We start from the raw sequence: 24154 nt of genomic DNA on the forward strand, positions 1-24154 counted from the left end.
CACAGTCGCATGGGCCTCTGACCACACAACCGTGTCTAAAATGTGTCCCCGGCATCTTGACTGCCTCCTCCCCACATTCTGTCCTGCTCTATTTTTCCCATTCATTTAATCTTTGTTCAATTTTTAGTGATTATTTTCATTTTTATTTAATTTTTAAGAGACTCTTTTTTTAGAGCAGTTTTAGCTTCACAGCAAAATTGAGAGGAAGGTGCTGAGATTTCGTGCACACACCCCTACTCCCATACACACACCACGTCCCCCCAATATCAACACCCCCCGGCACCAGGTGGTACATTTGTTACAATTGATGGACCTATACTAACACATTGTAGTCACCCACAGTTTACCTTAGGGTTCAGTCTTGGTGTTGTACATTCTGTGAATTTGAACAGATGTATAATGACATGTATCCATCATTAGAGTATCAGAGCAGTTTCCCTGCCCTGCAAATCCTCTGTGCTCTACCTGTTCATCCCTGTCTCCCACCTAACTGCTGTAACCACTGACCTTCTTACTGTTCCATAGTTCTGCCTTTTCTAGAATGTCATATAGTTGGAATCGTGCAGTATGTAGCCTTTCCAGATTGGTTTCTTTCACTTTGTAACATGCATTTAAGGTGCCTCCGTGTCTTTTCATGGCTTGACAGCTCATTTCTTTTTAGTGCTGAATAACATTCCATTGTCTGGATGGACCACAGTAACTTAGCCACTCACCTACTGAAGGACATCTTGGTTGCTCAAATTTTTCATAAGTACTTTTCACCACCCCAAATTACATTTTTTACCTCTTTGATTACTTGATGATTTTCAGGGTCCCCTGCTAGAAAGTAAGCTCTGTGAAGTCAGGGACTTAATGGTCCCTGTTCATGACTGAGCCTACAGCACCCAGAACAGTCCCTGCACGGGCAGCATGAAGTGATTGCCACTGGCTGTCTGGTTGTGCGTGGTGGGGAGAGGCGGGGTGGGCAGCCAGAGGTGCAGTCTCGGCTAGGAGCTGGACCGCCTCCCTGGGAAGCTGTTTCTGTTCTGGGCCATCCTGGGCAGGAAGCAGTAAAGAGTCCGTGGGTTACAGAGCTGTCCCCTTGCCCCCTTCAGACAGATGAGTCCCACTGCTGAGGAGAGAGACAGCTCTCCTTAAAGAAACAGGGCTTCTTCCTACCTAGGCACTCTCAACCTTCCTTCCTCCAGATTGAGTTCGCTAGCTGTTCAGTAGAGATGCCCCCATTGTCAGCCTTTTAATTCTCTTCAGACATCTCCTCTGACCTTTCTCCAGGGTTCACTTATTCTGGGAATTTCTAGAAACAAACTTCTGGTTATACCCTGTACCAACCACACACCCACCCTCCACAGAGAGTTTTGAAATTCCTGGCCCATTTCCAGGGGGCTACTATAACCCTGAGACCATTTTCAGCTCTTCATGGACTCATAAAATTTTATGCCTGGAAAGGATACTTGAAGATATCTTACTTTAATTCATCCATTTTATAGGCGAGGAGATGAAAATTGAAAAGAAGTTGGCTGTCCAAGAGCCAAATGGCCAGTTAGCATACAACTCTGAACTAAAACTTAGTCTCCAGACCCCACTAACCAGTGCTTTCTCTACCTCTCTACATATCCCCTCTATAGCTACCCCGCTATGTTGTAGCTCCATAATTCCCTGCCTGGTTATCTTTTTTTTTTTTTTTTTTTGGGGGTACACGGGCCTCTCACTGCTGTGGCCTCTCCCATTGCGGAGCACAGGCTCCAGACGTGCAGACTCAGCGGCCATGGCTCACAGGCCCAGCCGCTCCGCGGCATGTGGGATCTTCCTGGACCAGGGCTTAGTTGCTCCGCGGACCAGGAGCAGGGCTCGAACTCGTGTCCCCTGCATTGGCAGGCGGACTCTCAACCACTGTGCCACCAGGGAAGCCCCTGGTTATCTTATTTTTAACATTCATTTCTAGTATATTCACAGACATATTGTACAACCATCACCACTATCTAAATTTAGAATATTTTCATCACCCCAAGAGAAACCCTGTACCCATTAGCAGTCACTCTGCATTCTTTTCTGCCACGGCTCCTGGCAACCAATAATCTACTTTCTGTCTCTATGGATTTATCTACTCTGCACATTTCAAATAAATGGAATCATGTAATATGTGGTCTTTCGTGACAGGTTTCTTTCACTTAGCCTACTGTTTTCAAGGTTCATCCATGCTGTAGTCTGTATTCATTCCTTTTCATGGCTGAATATTCCCTTACAGGGATTCACCATATTTTATTCATCAGCTGAAGGACGTTTATTTATTTGGATTGTTTCTACCCTTTGGCTATTATGCATAATGCTGCTATGAACATTCATGTGCAAAGTTTTGTCTGGACACATGTTTAAATTTCTCTTGGGTGGATACCTAGGAGTGGAACTGCTGAGTCATATGGTAACTCTATGTTTAACATTTTGAGGAACTTCCAGACTATGTTCCAAAGTGGCTGCATCATTTTACATTCCCTCCAGCAATGTATGATGGTTCCAATTTCTCTACACCCGCACCGACACTTGTGATTATCTGACTTTTTTATCTTAGCCATCATGGTGGGTGTGAAGTGGTATCTCACTGTGGTTTTGAATTGCATTTCCTTAACAACTAATGATGCTGAGCATCTTTTCATGTATTTATTGGCCACTCATATATGTTCTTCAGAGGTATGTCTATTCAATTCCTTTGCCCATTTTTTAACTGGGTCTCTGCCTGGTTACTGTGGAGCATATTTTTCTTTGCCTTTGGAAATTACCCTGAATTTTTATTTTACCTGCCTTTGGTTACTTTGCCAGCTTACCCAGGTCCTGTTGGATTATGTTCCCACTCAATCTCCTATAATTTTTAAGAGCTGTAGGATCATATAATCATAGAATTAGTCTCATAGAAGCCCAAATAAACATCTGATGCAATGTTTGCAAATAGAAAGAGCTCAGGAAATGTTTGCTGATTTCATGGAATGAATGAATGCAGAGAATTCAACAAGAATATCATAGCTTTTTAAGAAGAAAGGAACCTTAGAAGTAACCCAATCTAGGATGACAAAAAGCAGCATGCACACTGCCCCTCTAAATTCCTTGGCCAAGACAGACATCATTAATTGATCACAGCACTGTCTTTAACTAAAGCCTCGAGAGGGCTCACAATCCTCAGCATAGGGCTCTGGGAAGCCACTATCAATTGATCAGAGTTGACATGAGAAAGGAGATTTGTTTGCCATCACTGTCAGTTTTTAAAATTGAAGGTCAGGGACTTCCCCGGTGGTGCAGTGGTTAAGAATCCGCCTGCCAATGCAGGGGACATGGGTTCGAGCCCTGGTCCGGGAAGATCCCACATGCCGCGGAGCAACTAAGCCCATGTGACCCAACTACTGAGCCTGAGCTCTAGAGCCCACAAGCCACAACTACTGAGCCCGCATGCCACAACTACTGAAGCCCGTGTACCTACAGCCCATGCTCCACAACAAGAGAAGCCACCTCAAGGAGAAGCCTGCACACCACAACGGAGAGTAGCCCCCACTCGCCACAACTAGAGAAAGCCGGCGTGCGTAGCAACAAACACCCAAGGCAGCCAGAAACAAATTAATTAATTAACTAATTTAAAAATAAATAAATAAATAAAATAATATTGAAGGTCAGAGAGTCGCTGTACATGTGGCATCTTCAAAACTCAGCCTGACTCCAAAACTAGCACTTTCACCATGCCCTACCGAAGCACTTTCCCAGCACCAACACACAAGGATTCTCACTGGCCCGGCTTTGGCTTGGCGATGGCAATTTCTTCAGAATGGTTCTTTACCTGGTTCCCAGGTGCTGGTTGGTACGCCAGCGCCGTTCCCTCTTGTTGGGACACACGAAGTCCCAATCAGCCCCCCGGCCACTAAACTGACGTCCAGGGCAGGCCCCACCCCCCACTAACGCCTGGTGATTCTTGCCAGAATGTGCTCGCTGGGCGAGAGTCTCATCGCAGTTCAGCTGTCTTGCCAGCTGAGTGCCTCTCCTGCTGTTGACCCTCGCCTGAGGCCTAACAAGTGTGAGCAGAGGCATGGCCAGCCCTGCCTCTACCGTGACACTGACCTCCAAGACAGCAGACGCTGGCAGCATTATTCCAGCCCTAGTCCCTCAGGGTGTGGAGGTGGAGGCTGAGGCTGTGGGGAGCCTGGCCCTCCCCTTCCTTCCCACCCCGATACCCGGGGCCTTCACTCGCCTTCTCCTTCATCTTCTCAATCTTCTTCACGGAGCTACGGCGCTGGGGCCGGTCCTCATGCCGGAGCAGGTTCATGCTGAGGTCTCCCGACTTGTTGAACTGCTTCTCCTCCTGCTTCTCAGCCTCCTTCAGCTTGCTTTCCGCACTGATGCTCTCCGCATGGTACATGTGGTAGGTTTTCATGACCTGGAGACACACGAGTGTGGGAAATCAACAGGCTGTTATGGCCCAGCAAGGGTGGCCCTAGCACTGGCAGCCGCCTTCCAAGTTCTGTGTTCCAGTCAGCTCTGTCCCAGCCCTCTTGCCATGACATGCTCTGAAATCCCACAGCCCTTTACTTTTGCACAGACGGTCTGAGGACTGGAAATGATGAGCAGCAGCAGCAGCAGCAGTTTCATCATCATCATCATCAACAACATCATTAAGTGATTACTAAGTGCCAGGAATGGACCAGTAAAGAGGAAATTTAAAAGGGCCACCACAGGCCCCGGGCATTTTGGGGCTGTCAGAGGTGATATGGTGAACACGGCCTTCTTCAGCTGCCCTCTCCGGCCCTGCCAGCTGTGTCTCTTGTGTCCTACTCCCTCCCCACAGTGTCGCTGGAAAAGGCCCTCCTCAGGTACCCGCGGGATTTCTATGGGAACATCCTTCTTACACACAAATCGTTATCTCAGCTGTTTCCTTGAGTAAAATTGGCCTGTAAATGGCTCTGTTCCCCAAAGGAATATTATTGGGTAACCTAATAGATATTCTATGCTCTCAGAAATAAACTCATCCTTGGCTATAAAATGAATTCCTATAAAGAAAATTGCACTTTGCTACTCTACTTCCACATTAAGAGTTGGATATTGTTATATCAAGGGAATTTTTGAGTCAGAAGGAATCCTATACATCACCTAATCCAACCACCAAATTTTACAAATAGGGAAACTAAGGCCCAGAAGAATAGGGTGACTTATCCAAGATCATACAGTATTATCAGCATAGTTTCCAGACTTTACATCCATGGGATCATCATCACCATCAAGATACAGAACACTCCCATCACACCAAAAAGATCCCTCTTGACCCTTTCCAGTCAATCCCCACCCCTTACCCCAGCCACAGGCAATCACCGATTTGCTTTCTGTCACTGTAGATTGTTTTTGTGTGTTCTAGAACTTCATGTACATGGACCCATCGAGTATAAACTCTTTTACACCTACCCTTGCTCACTCAGCATAATTTTTTTGAGATTCTCCCATGTTGTTGCATGTATCAGAAATTCTTTTTTACTGCTGAGTAGTATTGCCTTGTATGGCTATACCACAATTTGTTTATCTGTTCACGTGTTGACCGTTATTGGGGTTGTTTGCAGTTTTTGGCTCTTACGAATAAAGCTGCTAGGAATGTCCATGTATCATTCTTTATGTGGACATATGTTTTCGTTGCTCTTGGGTAAATACCTAGGAGTGGAATGGAGGGTCATATAGTAAGTGTATATCTAACCACATTAAAAATCTGGTCTCAGACTTTTAATTCTATCATATCATACCGGTTCCTTAATTCATTACCATTTGTTCCTCAGATGTGAGTATTTGGGGCAGCCTTAGAGCAAGCTGGGCCAGGCCCATACCAACAGTATTCTATCTCCCAGTCCCCAAATAGTACACTTCCCTTTGCAATATCAAGTTTATGACCATCTTTCTATGCTAAGAAACACAAGAAATTTCTGGAATTCATAGCTCCTGAGCCTTGTTGGTCCTCTTCTCCTGTTGTTTGGGTAATTACAGCAGCTAATGGAGCACAAGCTTCCGCCTCGGGATGGGATGTGCTTCTGACAAGCCAGGCCCTTTAAGTCAAGGAACTCAGAATGAATTACTGGCCAATGTTATAACCTTATTCACTGTCATTTGAAGTCCTGTGAAGTGAGACTTTTAAATGAGGACTTCCTCTGTGATTCTTACTGTGAAATCACAGCATTGATCTGTTGTTAAGCAAGTCCCCTTTGTCATATGTCAGGAGTCAGTGGGGGCAACATCTATTGTAGAGCATGTCAGGTAAGAATATGGCCTCTGGCCCAAACGTCTGGGCTGAATCCTGATGCTGCCACTAACCGGCTGTGTGACCTTGGGCAAGTCACATAACCTCTCTGACATCTGCTCCCTCATGTATAAAATGGGGATGATAATGGCACCTACCTCATAGGTTTGTCGTGAGGACTAAATAAGTTAATTTTTTATAAGGTGCTAAAGGCAATACCAACCACACAGTAAAAGCCATGTAAGCATTAGCTGCTACCATCACCACCAGCATCGACATCCCTGATTTGGGCTGAGGGTTTGAAAATCTTGAACTTACTCACTTGACTTCAGGAAAATGCTCACAAACTCTAAAAAACATTAGCTAATGTGGAAAAAAATTATTCTACACCATGTTTCTCCCTCCTTTCATCCTGAAAACCTCCCCACGTTTCAAAACAATAAATGAAAAACTGAAATCAACTTTTCTTCTTGGGTCTTGGTGGAAAGACTTCTTCTCTGCATCCCACCCATCTCTGCTCATCTGCAGTTGCCCTAAAGCCTCTAGAGATGCCCTTCTTGCTGATTTCATCCACTCCTTACGCCAATACCTCTAAGTTTCTTTCTAAACAACTCAATGGACCAGAAAGTGTGTTGGATCAATGTGTTCTTGACATCTAGTGGCCAAAGGGGATGACTGCAGGTTTACAGATAACCAAGGCAGTTGCCTACTTTCAACCATCTTTAAGCCATGGCTCCTGGAACATAACGCAGCTCAGAGTCGGGAAGCCGGCTGAAGGCTGTCTCCGGGCCTCTCTCCCATTCTTGAACCTTCCCTCTACACCTCCACATTCACAGGCACCACTGCTTTCTTTGCTCCTCCCCCTCTATGTGATCCAGTTGGTAATTCCTGATCCCAAGAATAATGCTGAACTTGATCACTGGTGTCACTTACGTCAGACAGCTGCCACAAAAGAGCTTAACCTAGGGACCTCTCTGAAGTGAGTCTAACTATTTATGCCCAGAATCCTCTAAGATGTTTCCTTTATTTAATTACCTGAAACATGGGCTTCAGGATGAAAGGCCCTTAGTTCAATAGTCTAGAACAGCCTGCTCGGTATTGCCAGTCCAGGAGATGCTGAATAATATTTTAAAATTATCTATTACTTCACAGAGTTTGCAAACCTCTCTATTCATTATCACGAAGGAGCATTTCAATTAATCTTTACCCCAATCCTGGGAGGCAGCATGATAACAATAATAACAACAATAGCAGCTAACACTTACCGACCACTTACTACACACCAGGCCTAGTTCTAAGCACTTCACATATATTAACTCACTTATTTCTCACAAAAACCCTGTGACGTAGACTATATCATCCCTGCTTTACCAAAGAGGAAACCACGAAATAGGGATGAAAGGGTCCTCTGCCCCACAGGGACTCAGGAGACCCAGTTTTGAAACTTGACCTTCCCACCACTTGCTGGATGACCGTGGCAGAGGCTTGACCTCTCTGTGCTGCCTGGCAAAGGCCAGAGGGGGGCGGCTAGGAAAGAACTCAGTAAGCTGTGACTGTAGAGTGGCGAGCTGACAGCAGTGCTGGGGCGGGGAAGGGAGCAGAAGTGGATGCAGGAGCTGAGCTGAGGCCAAGTCACTGGGACCTGGTCTTCAACCCGGGCTCTCCAGAGGGGCCCTCAGAGGCACCCACCCAGCTTACTGCCAGATGGGCGTTCTCTTTCCAACCCTCAAGACCCTATCAGGGAGAGCCTTTCAGAAGAAGTCCAGCACAGGCTAAGAAGCACTATATAGGAACATGTAAGTGAGACCACTATTCTTGGCCCAAATCAGTTTCATAGGTTATCAGAGGCCCTCCAGAAACTTTGGTGTATTAACCTGTCATTGAAAGAAACTAAGGCCCAGAAATAGCAAGCATGTGGCCTAAGTCACACAGCAAGCCAGATGGCCGGGCCTTCCAAGCTGTGGACATTGCCTTTTCTGGTGATCATGCTGCCTTTGCTGTGTACACTTTGCCTTTTGCATCTTCCCAAACCCTCAGATCATGAAAACAGGAAAGTACTATCTGTACAGCTCTTCAGATCTGCATTTAAATGCAAAAGAAGGCAAAGGCAATCTGGAAGTTAACAGCATTAATACAGGGACATGCTGGGGCAGGAAAAGGATCAGTTTTTAGAAAATAGGTTCTCAACAATGCAGTCCATGTACACTTCCTCCACCCCACAGGAAGGGCCATCCCTAGGCCACACAACAGTTGTGTATGAGGTGAGACCCTGGGCCAGGACATGACAAAGACACCCCTGAAGTACCCAAACTTCAGTCTGAGCGCCCACACTCTGTGTGGCCTACGTTCTCTGTAGAAATTATAATCACTGTCTTATTCCATTTGCACGTTTATAAACTGTCTCACCCAACTACAGTGCAAAGTCCATGAGGGCCAGGACGTTGTCCATGATCATAATCCCTGTATTAGGGCAGAGACTGGCACCCAGCAAGTAGCAATATATATTTGCATGAATGAGTGGACGACAGCTGACTGGCTGGCTGGATAAATGGGTGGGTGGATGGATGGATAGATAAGTGGGTGGGTGGGTGGATGGATGGGATGGAGGGAGGATAAAACAGGGGAGGTAGATTCTATTGCCTTTGCTCTGCTGAATATATTTGGGGGTAGGGCAACAGCTACACCTTCAATCATTTAATATTTATTGAACAGTTCATTATGTGCTAGTTACTGCACTCGGTGCCATTATAGGAAACACTACAATGTAGAAGACAGATATGGTCTCTGCCCTCACAGAATACACACCTTAGTAGGGACACAGACAGTTATGCAAGTGATTATCACAGGGTGTGATAAGTGCACGGATGAGGGGGGTACAGGGTGCTAAAGGAAGGCTTCCTGAGGAAGTGATATCTAAACTGAACCTTGAAGGAAGAGTAGCTATTAGCTAGGTGAACAGGGACTGGGGTGGGGATGGATTATTCCAGACAAAGGAAGCAGTGTCAGCATTAAGTCCATTAGAAGCAGGAGCCAAACAGGTTTGAGGAACAGCTTACAGGTAGAACATCAGGTGTTTGTTTGCAAACCAGCCAATGGAGCCACTTTCTCCTCCTTCCTGAGCTCCTCCCCCTCAGCAGACATCTGTTGTTGCTCTCTGCGTAGGATCATCCAGTCCCCCTCCTTCTGGAACATCTTCCTGATTTTCTTTGAGGAAATCCCCCAAATTCCGCTCCACCATTCTCATTCCATGTGGTTCATGGGAAACTGACACTACCCCCCAATCCCTGGGTACAGGGCAGCAGACCCAGGCCTGACCTATCAGTATGCATGATGTTAATCTGGCCACAGCGATGGGACCCCACGCAGGCCAATTAGAGACAGCCCTGGGCTTCCGCTGGAAACACCAGGAAGGGAGTGTTCACTTTCCACTAGGGGGCGCTGAGCTGATAGAAAGTGAGCTTGGGAGGGTGGGGAAGAGGGATGGACTTGGGCCAACTTTGTCACCACAGGGGAGAAGCCTCCTGCAGAGGAAAACAACACCAAATAAGGGAGGGGAGGATGGAGGGAAGGGAGGGAGGGAAAGGAAAGGAGGGGGAAGGAAGACAGAAGGAAGAAGGAAGAAGGAAAAGTGAGGGAGGGAATAGGATAAAATGGAGGAGACGCAGTTCTGCTGCCTCTGATCTGGTGAGTGTATTGGTGGGCGGAGTGGCTACACCTTCAATCATTAAATATTTATTGAACAGCTTATTACATGCAGGTATGATATACCAGGTGCTGCCAACAGTACTGCGTGGAAGGCAGATAGGGCCTCTGCCCTCAGATTATTCACTCTACTGGGGAGACAGACAATGAAACAAGTGTGTCAGCCTCCGAGATTCAATAAATTGCCATTTTTAGATATGTCAGGTTTTCCTGGCTTTCCGTCTCTTGCTACTGAATGAGTCCCAAAAGGCAGACTTCCTTCCCCGCTAGCTTCCCCACTACCCAGGATCAATCCTGGTCTCGAATGGCCACACTTAGTGCCTGACTCACAAACACTGACCGGCTGAACAGGGGCTGCTCCCCGTACCCGGCTTCCTGCTTCTCTGCCTTGCTCTCCACCTGGGAAACTCCACTGTCATTCAGCTCCAAATCCAATGCCATCTCTTCTCCATTCACACCGTGTCCATATCCCCACTGACACTTGTCACATGGCGTAGCCACATCCCATGCTCTCGACACAATGATGATCAGTAAACGTCTGCTGAGTGAAGGAATGTCCACGCAGGAGAGCTGAGGCGGGGAAGGAGGTTGTCTAGAAGGAAAGCTTGTTCCCCCCATTCTTCTTAGGACCACCACCATTCCTAGATGACACTGGGCATACGCCCTGGCCAGCAGCTGTGACAGTCCAGCAGGGCCTGCCTTGCCCTGAGTCAGAGACGCGCCCTCGTCTCCCTCCCTGGGCGGCGTGGCAGGAAGATACAAGCCTGAGAGGAGCCTCAGAGTTCCTCTAGATTCGTGCCTTCATGCCGCAGATGGGGAAATCGAGGACCAGAGCCCAGCTAACTGGCACTGCGTCAGTGTTTCCCAAAGTGTGTGACGGGAACCGCTTGTGTTACTGAGGTGATTTCAGGTGTTACGCCTTTTCAGTTCTCTTGGAATCCTTCTGAGTGTATCGGGAGGAAAAACTCAGTTTGGTGCTCTCATGTCTAATGCTTGCTTTGAAGGCACTGGCAAGAATTAACCCTGTTTTTTCTTCATTTAGCTTATGGAACCTTTCTATTTATACCAAGTTGTTTTTCATTTGCTAATGTGAAGTATCATTTCCTTCCAAAATATATATATATATAAGTAATTTATATGTGTATGTTTATATAACTAGTTGAATGTATTTATGTAAGTAGTTTTTGGGAGTAGACTTGGAGCAGGCTCCGCCACTCCCCCGCTGGGTGACCTTGGGCTGGCTACCCAGTCTCTCTGTGCCTCGCACCCCTCATCTCTAAAATGGGGTGGTAATACTACCACCTACCTCAAAAGTGAACAGAGGATGAAACGAATTAAGACACTGGGCATTTAGACCAGTGCCCAGCACGTGATAATCACCATATAAAAGTGGAGGCTCTAATTATTAGTGATATGAAACAATCTCCAAAACATAACCGCAAAAGCAAGATGCAGAACAGTAGGCCCAGTTGTTGCCACTTGTGCGGGATATGTGTGTCCATGTATGCTTAGTGATGAATTAAATATCTCCGCAAGGAGCCACCAGCTGAACTAGAAACTAGTAACCAGGCTTGTATGGGAGGAGGGGGAGAGGTGGGCAGCAGGAGACATACTTCTCACTATGTATCTTTTTGTACTGTTTATCGGGTTTTTTACAAAATGCATGCATTATCTATTTCTAACTTTAAATATTCAACAATTTTTTAAAAAGGAAAAATACTGGCTCGAGTATGTAACATGTGTAATAGACGGCAAGCCTGGAGGATAGGAGAGCGATCAGGAGGTGGCTGAACTTTTTTAGGCAAAATATTCTCAGAGCTCGGGCTGGCCTAGTGGCATTGTAGGGGAGAGGAGAGAGGAAAGATTTAGAAGCATAAATGAAAAATATTTATGCTTCACCCTTTCATAAAACACACAATGATTTAACACTGGCGTTCACCAGGCACTGTGCTATACTCTATGCCACTCACTCTTAGAATCCAGAGAGATGAGGTGGTGACACTCCCATATTCTAGGGAGCTGAGGCTCAGCGTGTTTAACAAGTGACAGCGCCTTGAACCCAGGTCCATCTGGCTCTGAAACCTGTGCTATTTCCAGTACACAAGGCTGCTTACCCATGAATTAATTATGACCGGGAGAGGGTTTTTTTTTACAAAGGAGTCAATTTAAAGAAAATTATTAAGTAAATGGCATAGGGCCCAGTGACATGATGAAACCTCAGTGTTTATACCTCAGTGATGACAGATGTCAGTCCAGGAAGACACACAGTGAGCCTGGGAGGGAGCTCGGGCCAGAACCCATGCTGCTGGGTCCCATCTCAGGCTCTCTCCACCACTGCATCCCTGAGAGTGGTCATCAAGAGGGAGACACCTTAGCAAAAATTTGCCTGGGGGCCCAGAGTTGATTTCATACCCCTGAGCCCAGCGCACAATCAAGTCAAAGCTGGAGTAGGTAAAAGGTAGAGCCCATTCATTACTCCAATTGGCGTCTACCTGTCACCAGCAGCAGTTGGTGTGGATGCTCCTCAGGCCCCCTCCACGTCACCCTGAACCAAGTCTCAGGGGCCCCACTAGCAGTGCTGGGCTTGGAAGACAGGCCCAGCAGCCCTGCCTGGGAGAGCCTGGAGCAGGGCTACTGAGCCCAGCAGGAGGGGCCCGGCGGCAGATGCTACAATGTTTGTCAGTGCAAAGCACAACAGGTGCATTTCATGATCTAGAACTATATTGAAAATCTGAACGTAGTTTTAGCTGAACAATGAAAACAGAGTGCTTTGTTATTGTTTTGTTTTGGTTTTGCTTCTTCTGGAGCAAAGACTGGCACACTGGCCCACATTCTCACCCTCTGCCCTTCTTTCCTCTCAGGTCAATACACGATGATCAAGAGCTATATATTGTGTCAGGCTGATGGGAGTCTAGGGAAAAATACGTGAGGTGTGACGTGTGTGGGGTGTGTGTGGGGGTGTGTGGGGGGGTGTGTGGGGTGTGTGTGGGGTGTGTGTGTGTGTGTGTGTGTGTGCGTGTGTGTGTAAGCACTGGCATGTTTTAGAAAGGAAGGCACCTCAAGGTGATGAGGACTGGGCAGAGGGAAACCTTGTTGAGTGAATGAACGAATGAACCAACGAACAAATGAACCTACAAAATGCCCAGCCCTGCCGTCTTCTCTGTGTCCTTCCTGGTCCCAGGTGGAGACAAGCCTTTTCCCTAAAGTAGGAGACAGGTGGCAGTAAGCATTCATCTCTATCATCATTATGCCCAGTACCACCTCCTCTAAAAAACATTGAGAGAAAAAACGTGGGGCTTACTGGACAGTCCTTTCTCTACATCATTTCCTCTTTAGTCCCTGTGGTCATGACTCCGGGGCTGGGGGAGGAGGGAGCATCTAAAGGCTTGCATAACAAGGCACGGTAACCAGAAAGTGCTCAAAGCAAATCTCTAGTAACGAAGCGTGGCATTGGGGTCCAGAGCGTCCTCAGCAACTGGGTGCTGTGGTGGACTGTTTGCAAAGACGGCCACGGTAGTTGCCCGATGGCCTCAGGGATGCCCCTTTGCATCGTCACTTCGCAAGCAGTTTACTTCTCCATCCCACAGCTCTGGGCTTGGCTGTGTGACTTGATTTGGGGAATGAGATATTAGCAAATGTGACACAAACAAAGGCTTGAAACCGCACTGGGGTTTTCCCATTTGGGGCTCTTTTTTTCAATGGCCAGGAAACTGTAGCCACATCAGTGGCCCCAGTTGAACCCAGCCCAAATCACCAACACACAGAATCTCGAGTGAATAAAATGCTTGTCGTTTTCAGCCACTGAGTTTTGACAGAAGTTGTTATGCAGCAGTTGATAACTGATACAAAGGCCTTAAGCCAGGCTTTACTTCTTTGTGCCTCAGTTTCTTTATCTGTAAAATGTGTGTCAATTAAATAATGTGTATAAAGTATCTAATACAGTGTGAGATACATTCTGGCCATGGTTGTTATTATTATACTTGTTTTGAGGTCCAAAGACGATATTTGACTTGGCCAAGCTGGGAGGTGGTGCAGCAGGAATTCAAACCCACCTCCCTCTGTAATCGGTTTGCTCTGCCATGATCCTGTGTTGTCTCTCCTGCTCAGAATTCCCTTTCTCTTCCTCTGTCCCCCTGTGCTTTGTTAATTCCTACCCATCCAAAGGCACCAGGCCCAGAACTCACCTTTGATCACAGTAGCCCCAGCCCTTTTCTGAACCCTCAGTCAATCTCTCACACATGCACAAACTCTACCCCTCATTTCTTCGCTCAGTGAATATGTATTGATTGCCTACTGTGTGCCAGCACTGCCCTACTGGGACAGCTGTAGAGAATCTGGCTCAGCTTCCCCAGGCTCACAGTCTAGGTGCCCTCCCTCCGAGTCCAGGTATCCAGCACACGCTAGGCTCTGTCTTAGGCGGTGATATCACCAGTTCACAAGTTTACTCTCATTTCCCTGCACAGATTCTAAACTCCTTGCAGGCAAAACCAGTTTCTTTCACTTATTCATAGATCCTTCCCTCCCTCCTTCAACAAGTACCCTGGGAACACCAAGGATGTACAAGACACTTCAAATACCAACTCTTGAAATGTTCACGGCCGGCTGCTATGTCTCCTGTGGTGCTAAGTCCACAGAAGGCAGCCCCAAATATCTGAATTTAAATGAATTTCTGGGCAACTACTGAAAACTCAGTGCAGGCAGCGAATGACCTGGTGGGGGGCAGGGGGTGCTGTTGGCCCCACCGTGTTCTCACTTTTCTGCAGCACATGGCAAAAGGAGACAGTGGGGAGGGGCTGGCCCTTCCTTCCCCACCAGCTCCAAGGCCATTGCCAGGCTGCTGGGAGATGGCAAGCAGGGACCAGCCTGCCTGCCTGGCCTGTGTGTCTAAGGCCAGTGTCACTTCTGTCCAGCCACCCTGCCCCATGGCCAGCAGGGACACCCGTGTGTGGGCACCAGTGTCATCCTCCTGCTCCCTGACCCTCCTGCCCTATCCAGCCTACAAACTGGAGAAAGCTTCTATTTCCAGCCCACATTTCACTGAGAGCTGAAGTGACTCGCCCAAGACAAAACAGCTGGGTTCAAACTGAGGCCTTGGGCCCTAAGCGCAGTGCTTCTCACCAAGATCTGACTCCAGGGAGTGTACGTGCCAACGGAAGAGACAGGGTGGAGACATTCAAGATAACATAAGGGGTTTTTTTAAACTGCCAAAGGAATTTGAGGCCCAGCGGTGACGGCTTGCTCAAGGTAGTGGAGTTTGGTCTGGGTTTGAAAACTGAGTATGACTCAGACAAGCAGAGGAAGAAAGAGGGTGGCTGTAGGCCGGGGGATCTACAGGGGTAAAGGAGCCAAGAGGGGAGAAATCTGGGGTGAACAGAGAGCACCCAGGAGGGGAGCCCAGCTGGAGCCCAGAGGAAAGCTTAGAGATCTGGGTGGGAGTGGCTGGGGTCCTGGATGTGGACCCAGTTGCTGGAACACTGTGGAGGTGAAGTGCCTGAGAAACATGAAAAGGTCCTCAACAGGGGAACAAACCCTCTGCAGAATTCTGAGGAGAAACATTTCATCTGGTTCCCGGCCTTGCCCCTTTACCACCCGGCTTCTCCACCGGGTGCTAAAGTGGGAACACACAGTCCACTTCACACTCGCCAGGGAGGTGGAGATAGCAGTGGTGAAGGGACCGTGGGAACCTCTGATACGCTGCGCCTCTTGGTTCTCTTTGTCCTGGTCATGCTTACATATCTGATCCCCTTTAATTCTCACAAGGGGGTGTAAAAAGCAGGTATTATTATTTCTATTTATAAACTGTATTTGAATCCAGGTCTCCAGCTCCAGAGTCTGTGCTGTAAACCACAAGGTGATTTCCCCACAGTCCAATCTGACTCAAAGTCATATGTTTTCTCCAGCAGCAGTGCTTCCTTTACCCCAAGCAACGATCCATTAAAAAACTGTCAGGGTGCGAGTTTTTCTCCTTAACTTGGAATCACAGAAATGTGTGTTTCAACTTTTATAGACTAATCTCTAGGAACTCTCACCCCCATTTTACTGATTGGGAGACTGAGGCCCAGAAGATCGAATGCCTGGCCCAAAGTCCCATAGCTGGTTGGAGTCTGAGGCAGGACTTCCAACCTGAAGTACAGGCTCTTGGGCAAAGGTTCTTGGCCCCTGAGAGGTCTACCACCTGCTGGTTGCACAGAACATGGACTTAGAAAGATAACAATACCAAAGAGAGGGGCCTCTTACAACCTGCTCTTCTTCCCCTCATACCAGAACTTTTCAAATATAATTTTAGCAGCAGAATCCTCCCCTTTTAATGAGAAGCTTTATGAGGAATCTCCACATACTTAAAACATAACAGTTTTTCTCTGGCCTGATTGCCTTAGGAATGGTGGGCCTGTAGTTCTGTCTGCTGGGCCTCCCCACCCTGCTCCCCCAGGCTGTCACTGGGCCTCTCCTCACTCCTCCCCACGGAAGCCCATGGCTCCTCAAAGCACAGGCTGTAACTTCCCTCACGATAACCACTGTGCTTGTGTTCCCCATCCACTCACTTTCTCAGATTCTAACACCCATCCCAAACCCAGTTAGATCTTGCCTCTAAGCAGGGAACAAGGTCAGTTCTGGGCCAAATTGTGATGTTCTGAAACTATTCCCCTGAGATGGTGAGGCATGCTCATCCACCCCCCAACCCCTACCCTCTGCCCCTCACGTGACCCTCAGAAGAGTGCTCCATTTTGCAGATGAGAGTACTGAGACCCAGATGAGCTACCTGCCCGCCTCAGGTCCCACAGTCAGTAAGGAGCGGGCCTCAGCTTCAGCCTGTCCTACCTGACCCGCGCTCTCTCCACTCCAGCTTTGCGTCTTCAGGTTTGGGAGGTAATACATTCCCACAGCTGGCAGGTAATCTGGATCTCTGTGAACTTTTACAAATTAAACATACCCGGGGCCCCTCCCCAAATGTACTGAATCAGAAGCTGGGGCTGTGAGTCATTACATCCCATCGTGATGACCCACTGTCACTCAGGCAAAAGACACAGCAAAAAGGCCCAGGGTCACCCCAGATCTCTGGTCAGCCACCCCCCTGTGCTAGATGCAGAAGAAAGGGGGCCCAATCCCAAACAGCAGCGGAGCCTGAGCGAGACTCACCGTGTAGAGCTCATTGGTGACCTTCAGGAGCTCCTCATGCATCTGCAGGCCGATCTCCTTGCTCTGGAATATGGAAGAACAAGCGTCAGAAGGGCAGAAGGGAGCTGGCTGCACTGACCAATTTCCTCTTCAACACAGAAAGGGCAGTAATGCTTGGGGTGGGGTGGAAAGGGGTACAGAAAACGACATAAACTTCATCGACCCAGACCTGAATACCTCAACTCACATCCACAGAACAAATCCACAGAGAGTGGCTCCTTAAAACAGGAATTCCTGGGCCATATAAGTTGGGGAACCCTACACATTCCCTCCTTACCTTGATGTTTCACAGAGACACCATATTAAAGATTCTGAGAAGCCCCACAGCCAATCAACCTGTTCAGCTTTCTGTAATTCTGGGTGTCTTCAGCTGATGTGACTAGAGTGTGTGTCCCTAGCTCAATACTCACTAACATCTCATGAGACTGGGGTTCCAAAGAACCCAGTATGAGAAATAATGATCTAGCCTCTCAATTCAGTGAGCAGCTCAGGTAAACAGACAGCCCACTGGCGCTTGAGGCAGGGGGTCGGCGTTCTTGCCTGGCTGCGCTGCCGAGTAGTCACATGGCCTTGGAACCTAAGTTCTCACATCTATAAAATAAAAAACTTTAGAAAGCTCCTTGAACAAAATGAGGCGGTCTTCTTACTGCAGAACTTTTCAGAGGCTTTCATGCCCTCACGTGCATGGATTTTGGGGCTGTAGGGTGCAAGTTTAGCTGACCTCAATCCAAACAATGAAGTGACATACATATTTAGTATATTGAGGGACATGAGTCAGAAAACAACGGACAAATTATCTCCAGGTTCCCTCCAGCCTGAAGATTCCAGGATTCTGTTATTTTGCATATTATTATTATTACAGTCATCCCTCCATATCCATGTGTTCTGCATCCAAGGATTCAACCAACTGCAGATAGAAAATATTTGAAAAAAAATTCCAGAGAGTTCCAAAAAGCAAAACTTGAATTTGTCTTGTACTCTACTGCCAACTATTTACATATAGCATTTACAGTGTATTTGTAACTATTAACATAGTGTTTACACTGTATTAGGTATTATAAGTAGTCTAGAGATGATTTAAAGTATATGGGAGAATGTGCATAATTATATGCAAATACTATGCCATTTTATACAAGGGACTTTGAGCATTGTTGGATTTTGGTATCACGTGGGGGGGGCGGGTCCTGGAGCCAATCCCCCCCCATATTGAGGGATGACTGTGTTATTATTATTATTAGGGGGAGGGGAAATGCTCTCCCTGTTTGCCCAGGCCATCATATGAAACTTCTGTATTGACAATGGAAGCCCTGCTCTTGGCCCCTGACAGCTGAGTCATCCTGTCCTCTCTCTCAGCTCCCTCAGCCTCAAGCATGGCCAGCGGCTGACTGGCCTTCCTCTGGCTCCTTCACAGGTCAGAGCCCCCGGACTCTGAGGTCGCTGAGGAAGGCTCAGTATCAGACATGATGCCTTCCCAGGCTCTTCACCTGGCCCACTGCCTTCCTCTCAGCTTCTGGCCCTGGATGGCCAAGAATCACCCATGTGAAGGCAGTCCCTACAGGAGATCTCTTAGATCTCCTAAGAGATAGCAAGGACTCCAGGGCAATTGCAGAGATCTGTTTAGACCTCCCTCCAGCTCTGGCGACTAAAGCAAGGAGACCCAATCCAAAAGCACAGTAGAGTCTCGGCAGAACTTTCTGTGCAGAGCTCCGGGAGAATCTTCGGTAGCATCCTGGGCATCTACAGAGGTGCTCAATGAGCCCAAGGAGCTGTCCCCATCTCCTTCCATTCTCCCTGAGTCTCAGCCGGTACCTCAGCCTCACCTGTGGCCCCTCCCCCTGACATTTGCCTCAGACTCTCTGACACCCTCCAATGGCCTCCTCTTGGTCCTCGGTCTGGCCAACATCTCTGACACCCAAGATTCAGTTTCTCACGTATTTGTTTTTATGATCCAACTTTTTTGATAGGTAATAAATGCACACGGTTAAAGGAACTCTAACAGTCAGCAAGGTAAAAAGTGAAAAGTAAGTGTCCTGGGCTCCCAGAACCCCACCCAGAGGCAAGTGCTATTAAGTTTCTTCTGATACCTTCCAGAAACAGTCGATGAATATACATGCATACAGTTGGATAGTGTCTGGTTTTTTTTTAACACAAATGAAAGTATTCTATACAAGCCTTTGTTTCTTGCTTTTTTCCACCTAACAATATAACTGAGAGATTGTTCCTTGACAGGACACGTAGCTCTTGCATCCTCTTTTTCTAATAGCTGCTCGGGGTTCCATACACCAGATGTATCGTAACTAATTAACTAGCAGGTTGTCTCCAGTCTCTTAATATTCCAAACAATGAGACAGTGAACATCACTGTACTCTGTCACCATGCACGTGGGCAGGGACCCCTGTCAGAAAAATTTCTAGAAGCAGCTCTGCTCGGAAGAGTCCAGCCTTCTCAGCTCAGCCCCAGCCGGCTCCCCACGCACTGCTGACTTCAGCTCCCACTTCTCGGGCTCCATCCTGCATGACCTCAAAGACCCGTATCTTCAGCTGTTGCAAAACAGTACAGTTTGGATGGCGCCTCATCACATCAAATTCAAATTATCCAAAACAAAGTTGTGACTTTTCCTCCATCTCCTCAAGTTCAGTCAATGGGATAATATCTTCCCAGACATGGCAACTGGAAATTTGGAGCTATTTTTGACACTTTTTAAAAAATCCCCCGTCCTCAATCCAACCTGTCAGTGCATCCTGCCTTCGAACCACCCAGTCCTTTGTTTTCTGCAGCAGGCTATACCCGTTCCCTCCCCACTATCCATTCTTGCCCTTCCTGCTTCCTAACAGAGACGTGAATTTGGCCCTGCTTTCATCCCTCCAGCCAAATTCTTTCCAGGACATCGCTGACCCCCATCCCGACTCAAGATGGTAGATTCTGTATGTGTTGTTAGTCTGGGGGTGAGTATTTGACAACTGCATGGAAGAGGACTTAGAAGGTTGAGGGGAATTTCAGCTTTCCTACTGAGTGCTAGCAAAAAAGCATGGAGCCCCAGTGGCTCCCACCAGGCCTCTTAGGACCAGGAGAGGAAGCCGCCTTGGGTGGCAGAACAAGAAACCTAGCTGCTAATGACCTCCAGAGAAACTGGTTGAACTGAACCCACAGCCTGCCTCCCGGTGAACTTCTACTTCTGTGGATTTACTAGTTAAGCTACTTAAAGCTGGGTTTCCTGCCATTGGCAGCCCAAAGCAACCTAATGGATGCATTTCTCATCACCAGTCCCAGAGCAAGCAATGTCATCATTGCAGGACCCAGATTCGTGAAGCCGCCCCTCAACGAAGTCCTGACTCTGGTTCCCGATTCTGCATGCCCATTCCAATGTCATTTCCTAGAAATGCATTTTACTGTGTCCCTCTAAGGCTGCCTCAGTGCCTATGGGATCAAGACCCAGCTCTTTAGCTTGACTTTCAAGGCTCCATACAACTGGCAGAGGTCTGGTTATGGGGTGGAGAGGGCTGAATTTCAGAGCCACAGAGACCGGGATTGGAGACAGGACTTTAAACCATTTTACCTCTCAGCATCTTCGCTTCCGCGCCTGTAAAATGAGTGCCCGTTACTGTCCTTCTTTGCATTTATAAAGGGAAGTGCAGTGATCTTGCTTGTTTACTTGTTTATTCATTTGTCATTTGTTTCCCCCACTTGAAGGTAAACCCCATGAGGGCAAAGAGACTTTCTGTCTGGTGGTAGATGCTCATATCCCCCAGCTGCTGGGACGGCTGGCAGCAGACAGCCCCCAGCCAAGAGAAAGCTTCAGGGATGGCATCAGAGGATGTGGTGACAAGCCCTCCAAAGACCGACACCTCATCCAAAGATGGATCTATGTGGGGCATAGAGGCTGGTCTCTCCTGTCTCAACCTGGACAGCTCTAAAGGGTTGTGCTCTCTTTAGAACTCCCCGTAGGGCTGGCTAAGACCTTAAGTAAGCCTGCCTGCACTATAGCTTAGCTTCACTCAGCTTCCTCCCCCGCCCTCCCTAGGGGGTGGATCCCAAATACACTCCCTAATCATTCTGCTAAGATGTTAAATTCAGGCCTCAGAGTCAGCTTCCCAGGTACCCAATCTGCAATGTCTCACCTCCCCACTCTTCCCGGCAAGCCATAGAGCCTGTCGCATAGTGGGTGTTCATTAAGTATGTTTGTTGAGTGAACCTATGAATGAATCCAGTGACAGTTCCTCTAAGACTTAGTTTCCTTATCTGTAAAAGTGGGACGATGTCACAAGTGTCATGAAGTCCCTGTAAGGATGAAAAAAGATGACGCACATGACAGCACTGGTATCATACCAGGCACAGGCAAAGAGCTTGGGAAACAGTGGTACAGGCTGAATCAATACCCACTGGATGCCAGGGGCAAGGCTAGGAAGTTGCCCAGAAAAGGGAATTCAAAGTTGAATTTTTTATTAACTCTTCCCAGTTTGGTGGGATCAAGGGTCAAGAACCAAATAATTCTAAGGCATGAGGCAGAAAAGGCTGCAAAAGAGTGAAAGAGGAGGCGATGTGGGAAGCAGGGATGAAGAGGCTGGAGGGACCACCACCGGAGCCACCTGACCTTGCACGGATGGCCAGAGACGGCATTCTAGACAGGAGGCACAGCCTGAGCAAAGGCACGGAGGCCGGGAATAGGGGAAAATGTGGTTTGCTAAGAGAGAAGCACAGCAACAGAAGAGCAGAAGATACGCTTGGAAGGCAGGTTGGGCCAGATCACGGAGGCTAGCAGAGTGCAGGCTTCAGTCAGAGCGCACCTGGGAGCCTCTGAAGGTGTTTGAGCAGCAGCGTCTGACGGCAGACTGTGCTTCTTCAGGAAGATGAAGCTACGGGTGGAAGAGGGTGGACTGGATGGAGGCGCTGCAAGTCACCAGAGGGAACCTGCCTGAGTCTCTGCTCTCTCCCCCTCAGCACCAAGCCTGGGCAGGGCTGGCCACAGTGAGTGCTCAGCCAATAGAACTGCAAAGGACTAAAGGCATTTTATTTTTTATGGTTGGGTTTTGTTGGGAAGGGAAAGAGTCTCACTACAGTTCCAGAAACTACTGAACCCAAACCAAACATTCCATCATGAAGGGGAGGCTAAAACCCTGATCATCCCCAGCAGACACCACACCCAGCCCTTGGGGACCCCAGCGGCAGTGTATTTGCACTCTGCATTTCTCGCATGGCTTTCATGCCTACAGAGGTTGGGGTGGTGGGTTGCTTCCTTCAAGGACAGGAAGTGTGCAGACTGTAGAATATGATTACACTGGGCCAAGGAGGGTTCAGCCCTGGTACTTCGGGGTTGGAAGGACAAAGCCCTGTCTCTCTAATCCAAAAATCTGTAAAATTGGGTGGCAGGTGGCCCCGGCCCTGCTTCTTTTTTTGCCCACGGCTAAGGACAGTTAAACTCCCCTGAGGACCAGGTCACTCGGATGGGGGTGGGGGCGGTCCTGGGCATTACGAGACGCTTAGCAGCATTCCTGGCCTATCACCTCTAGATGCCAGGAGCATCCCCTACCCCACCGCAAGCTGTGACAACAAAAATGATCTCCAAACATTGCCAAATGTTCCCTAGGGGACAAAATCGTCCTGGGTGGAACCGCTGCCCTAGACTTAGGGCTCCAAGTGGCAGCTTCTCTGGGCTACAGATGCGTTTTATTTGGCCATTCAGTGTTTTCAGAAAATCTGACTCTTTCCAGCATTTAAAAATCAGGAAATTGCCCTTACAAGTCCAGATTTTCAGCTTCTCTTGAAAAACTAGAAGATCCAGCGAGGCTGAGCCCCGACTTGGAGCACAGCGGCCCCTTCGGATGGGGTTGTGCTCTCCAGTTGGCCACAGCATCTCCCTTCACCCATCCCTTTGAGTTTATGACCCAGAAACCAGTGGGGTCTCACTGGGGGCAGCCGTCTGTATCCCCTGGTGCTCATCAAGGCAGCCATCCCAGACCTGCCAAATCCAGACGTGTGAGAGGATCTTTCTACAAGAGCCCTTCTCACATGCCAACCTTTGAGAGTCACCGAAGAGTCTGGTTCCTGAGGCTAAACCTCCTGACTCTCCCGTGGACCCAGACCCCACTGTCTGCATAGAACCCCACGCCCCTGAGCCCATCCTCCTGTCTGCACTACCTCTTCCTGTAGCTCTGTGGCCAGTTCCTCACCTGGCCTTTATTTGATTTACACCAGCATTTATTTGAATGGCCTACTACATACGAGCCTCCACGAGGCACTAATGACACAAAGCTGAGTGAGACCTGGTCCCTGCTCCATCAGCTGCAGCCAGCATTTCTGGAGCACATTCCATAGGTAAACACTGTCCAAAGTCACCTCCATATATTATCTAATGGAAACCTTTAAGGCAGGTACTATTATTATGCCCGCCTGGCAGACGAGGGCTGGTGGCTCATAAGGGTTAAGCAACTTGCCCACACTGTACAGCTAGGAAGTGGCAGAGCCAGGATTCAACTTTTGGTTGCTCTAACCCCAAAGCCGGCACTCATAAGGACCTTCTGTGGCCTGTTTCCCCAGGGCCAAGACGAGATACAGGCACACAGGTGAAGAGAAGCCACTGCAATGCTGTCACAGAGATGAGTCCAGGCCACAAGTCCAGGCTGCAAAGAACGGCATACCCTCTGGACGCCACCAGCCCATCCGATGTGCTTTCTCACCACTTGCGCAAAAATCTGCATCCTTGGGCCTTACCCTCACTTGCAGGCAGTAGAGTTCTCCTTGGCCTGGTCCTTCTTGGCCCACCTGCCCTGCTAGGACTAAATCGGCCATGATGGCCATCTCTGGCTTCTCCCTTCTTCCTTGTTCTGATAACAAAAGATGAGATACAGGTGGCACTCACCCCTGCTTGTCTGATCACACCAGATGGTCCATCCAGCACGGGACCCAGCCTGACCAGAGTGCTCTGGTGCCCTGTGTCTAGTGACTGGGTCAGAGATGGAAATGTATTCCAGGCTGAGCCAACAAGAATTTTCCCTGCAGCTTTCTAAGAACCATACTCTCAGATCATCTCTC

The 24154-nt window shown here is 48.2% G+C and overlaps 1 protein-coding gene across 4 annotated transcripts in view; it reads right to left on the reverse strand.

Annotated features, from left to right (window-relative positions):
* The window catches only part of SRGAP3 (SLIT-ROBO Rho GTPase activating protein 3), a 255082-nt gene that overhangs the window by 78020 nt on the left and 152908 nt on the right, over positions 1-24154 (reverse strand). For all 4 annotated transcript variants that reach the window (XR_013830247.1, XM_079934821.1, XM_079934823.1 and 1 more), the window contains exons 4-5: positions 17087-17149; positions 4226-4411 (exon numbers count right to left, since the gene is read on the reverse strand). Coding sequence is in view for 3 of the 4 variants with exons in the window: in XM_079934821.1 (XP_079790947.1) it covers positions 4226-4411; positions 17087-17149 (249 nt within the window). In the remaining variant the exon portion in view is untranslated. The remainder of the gene's footprint in view (positions 1-4225; positions 4412-17086; positions 17150-24154) is intronic.

Source organism: Stenella coeruleoalba (genome assembly GCF_951394435.1).
Source record: "Stenella coeruleoalba genome assembly, chromosome: 10".
Lineage (NCBI taxonomy): Eukaryota > Metazoa > Chordata > Mammalia > Artiodactyla > Delphinidae > Stenella > Stenella coeruleoalba.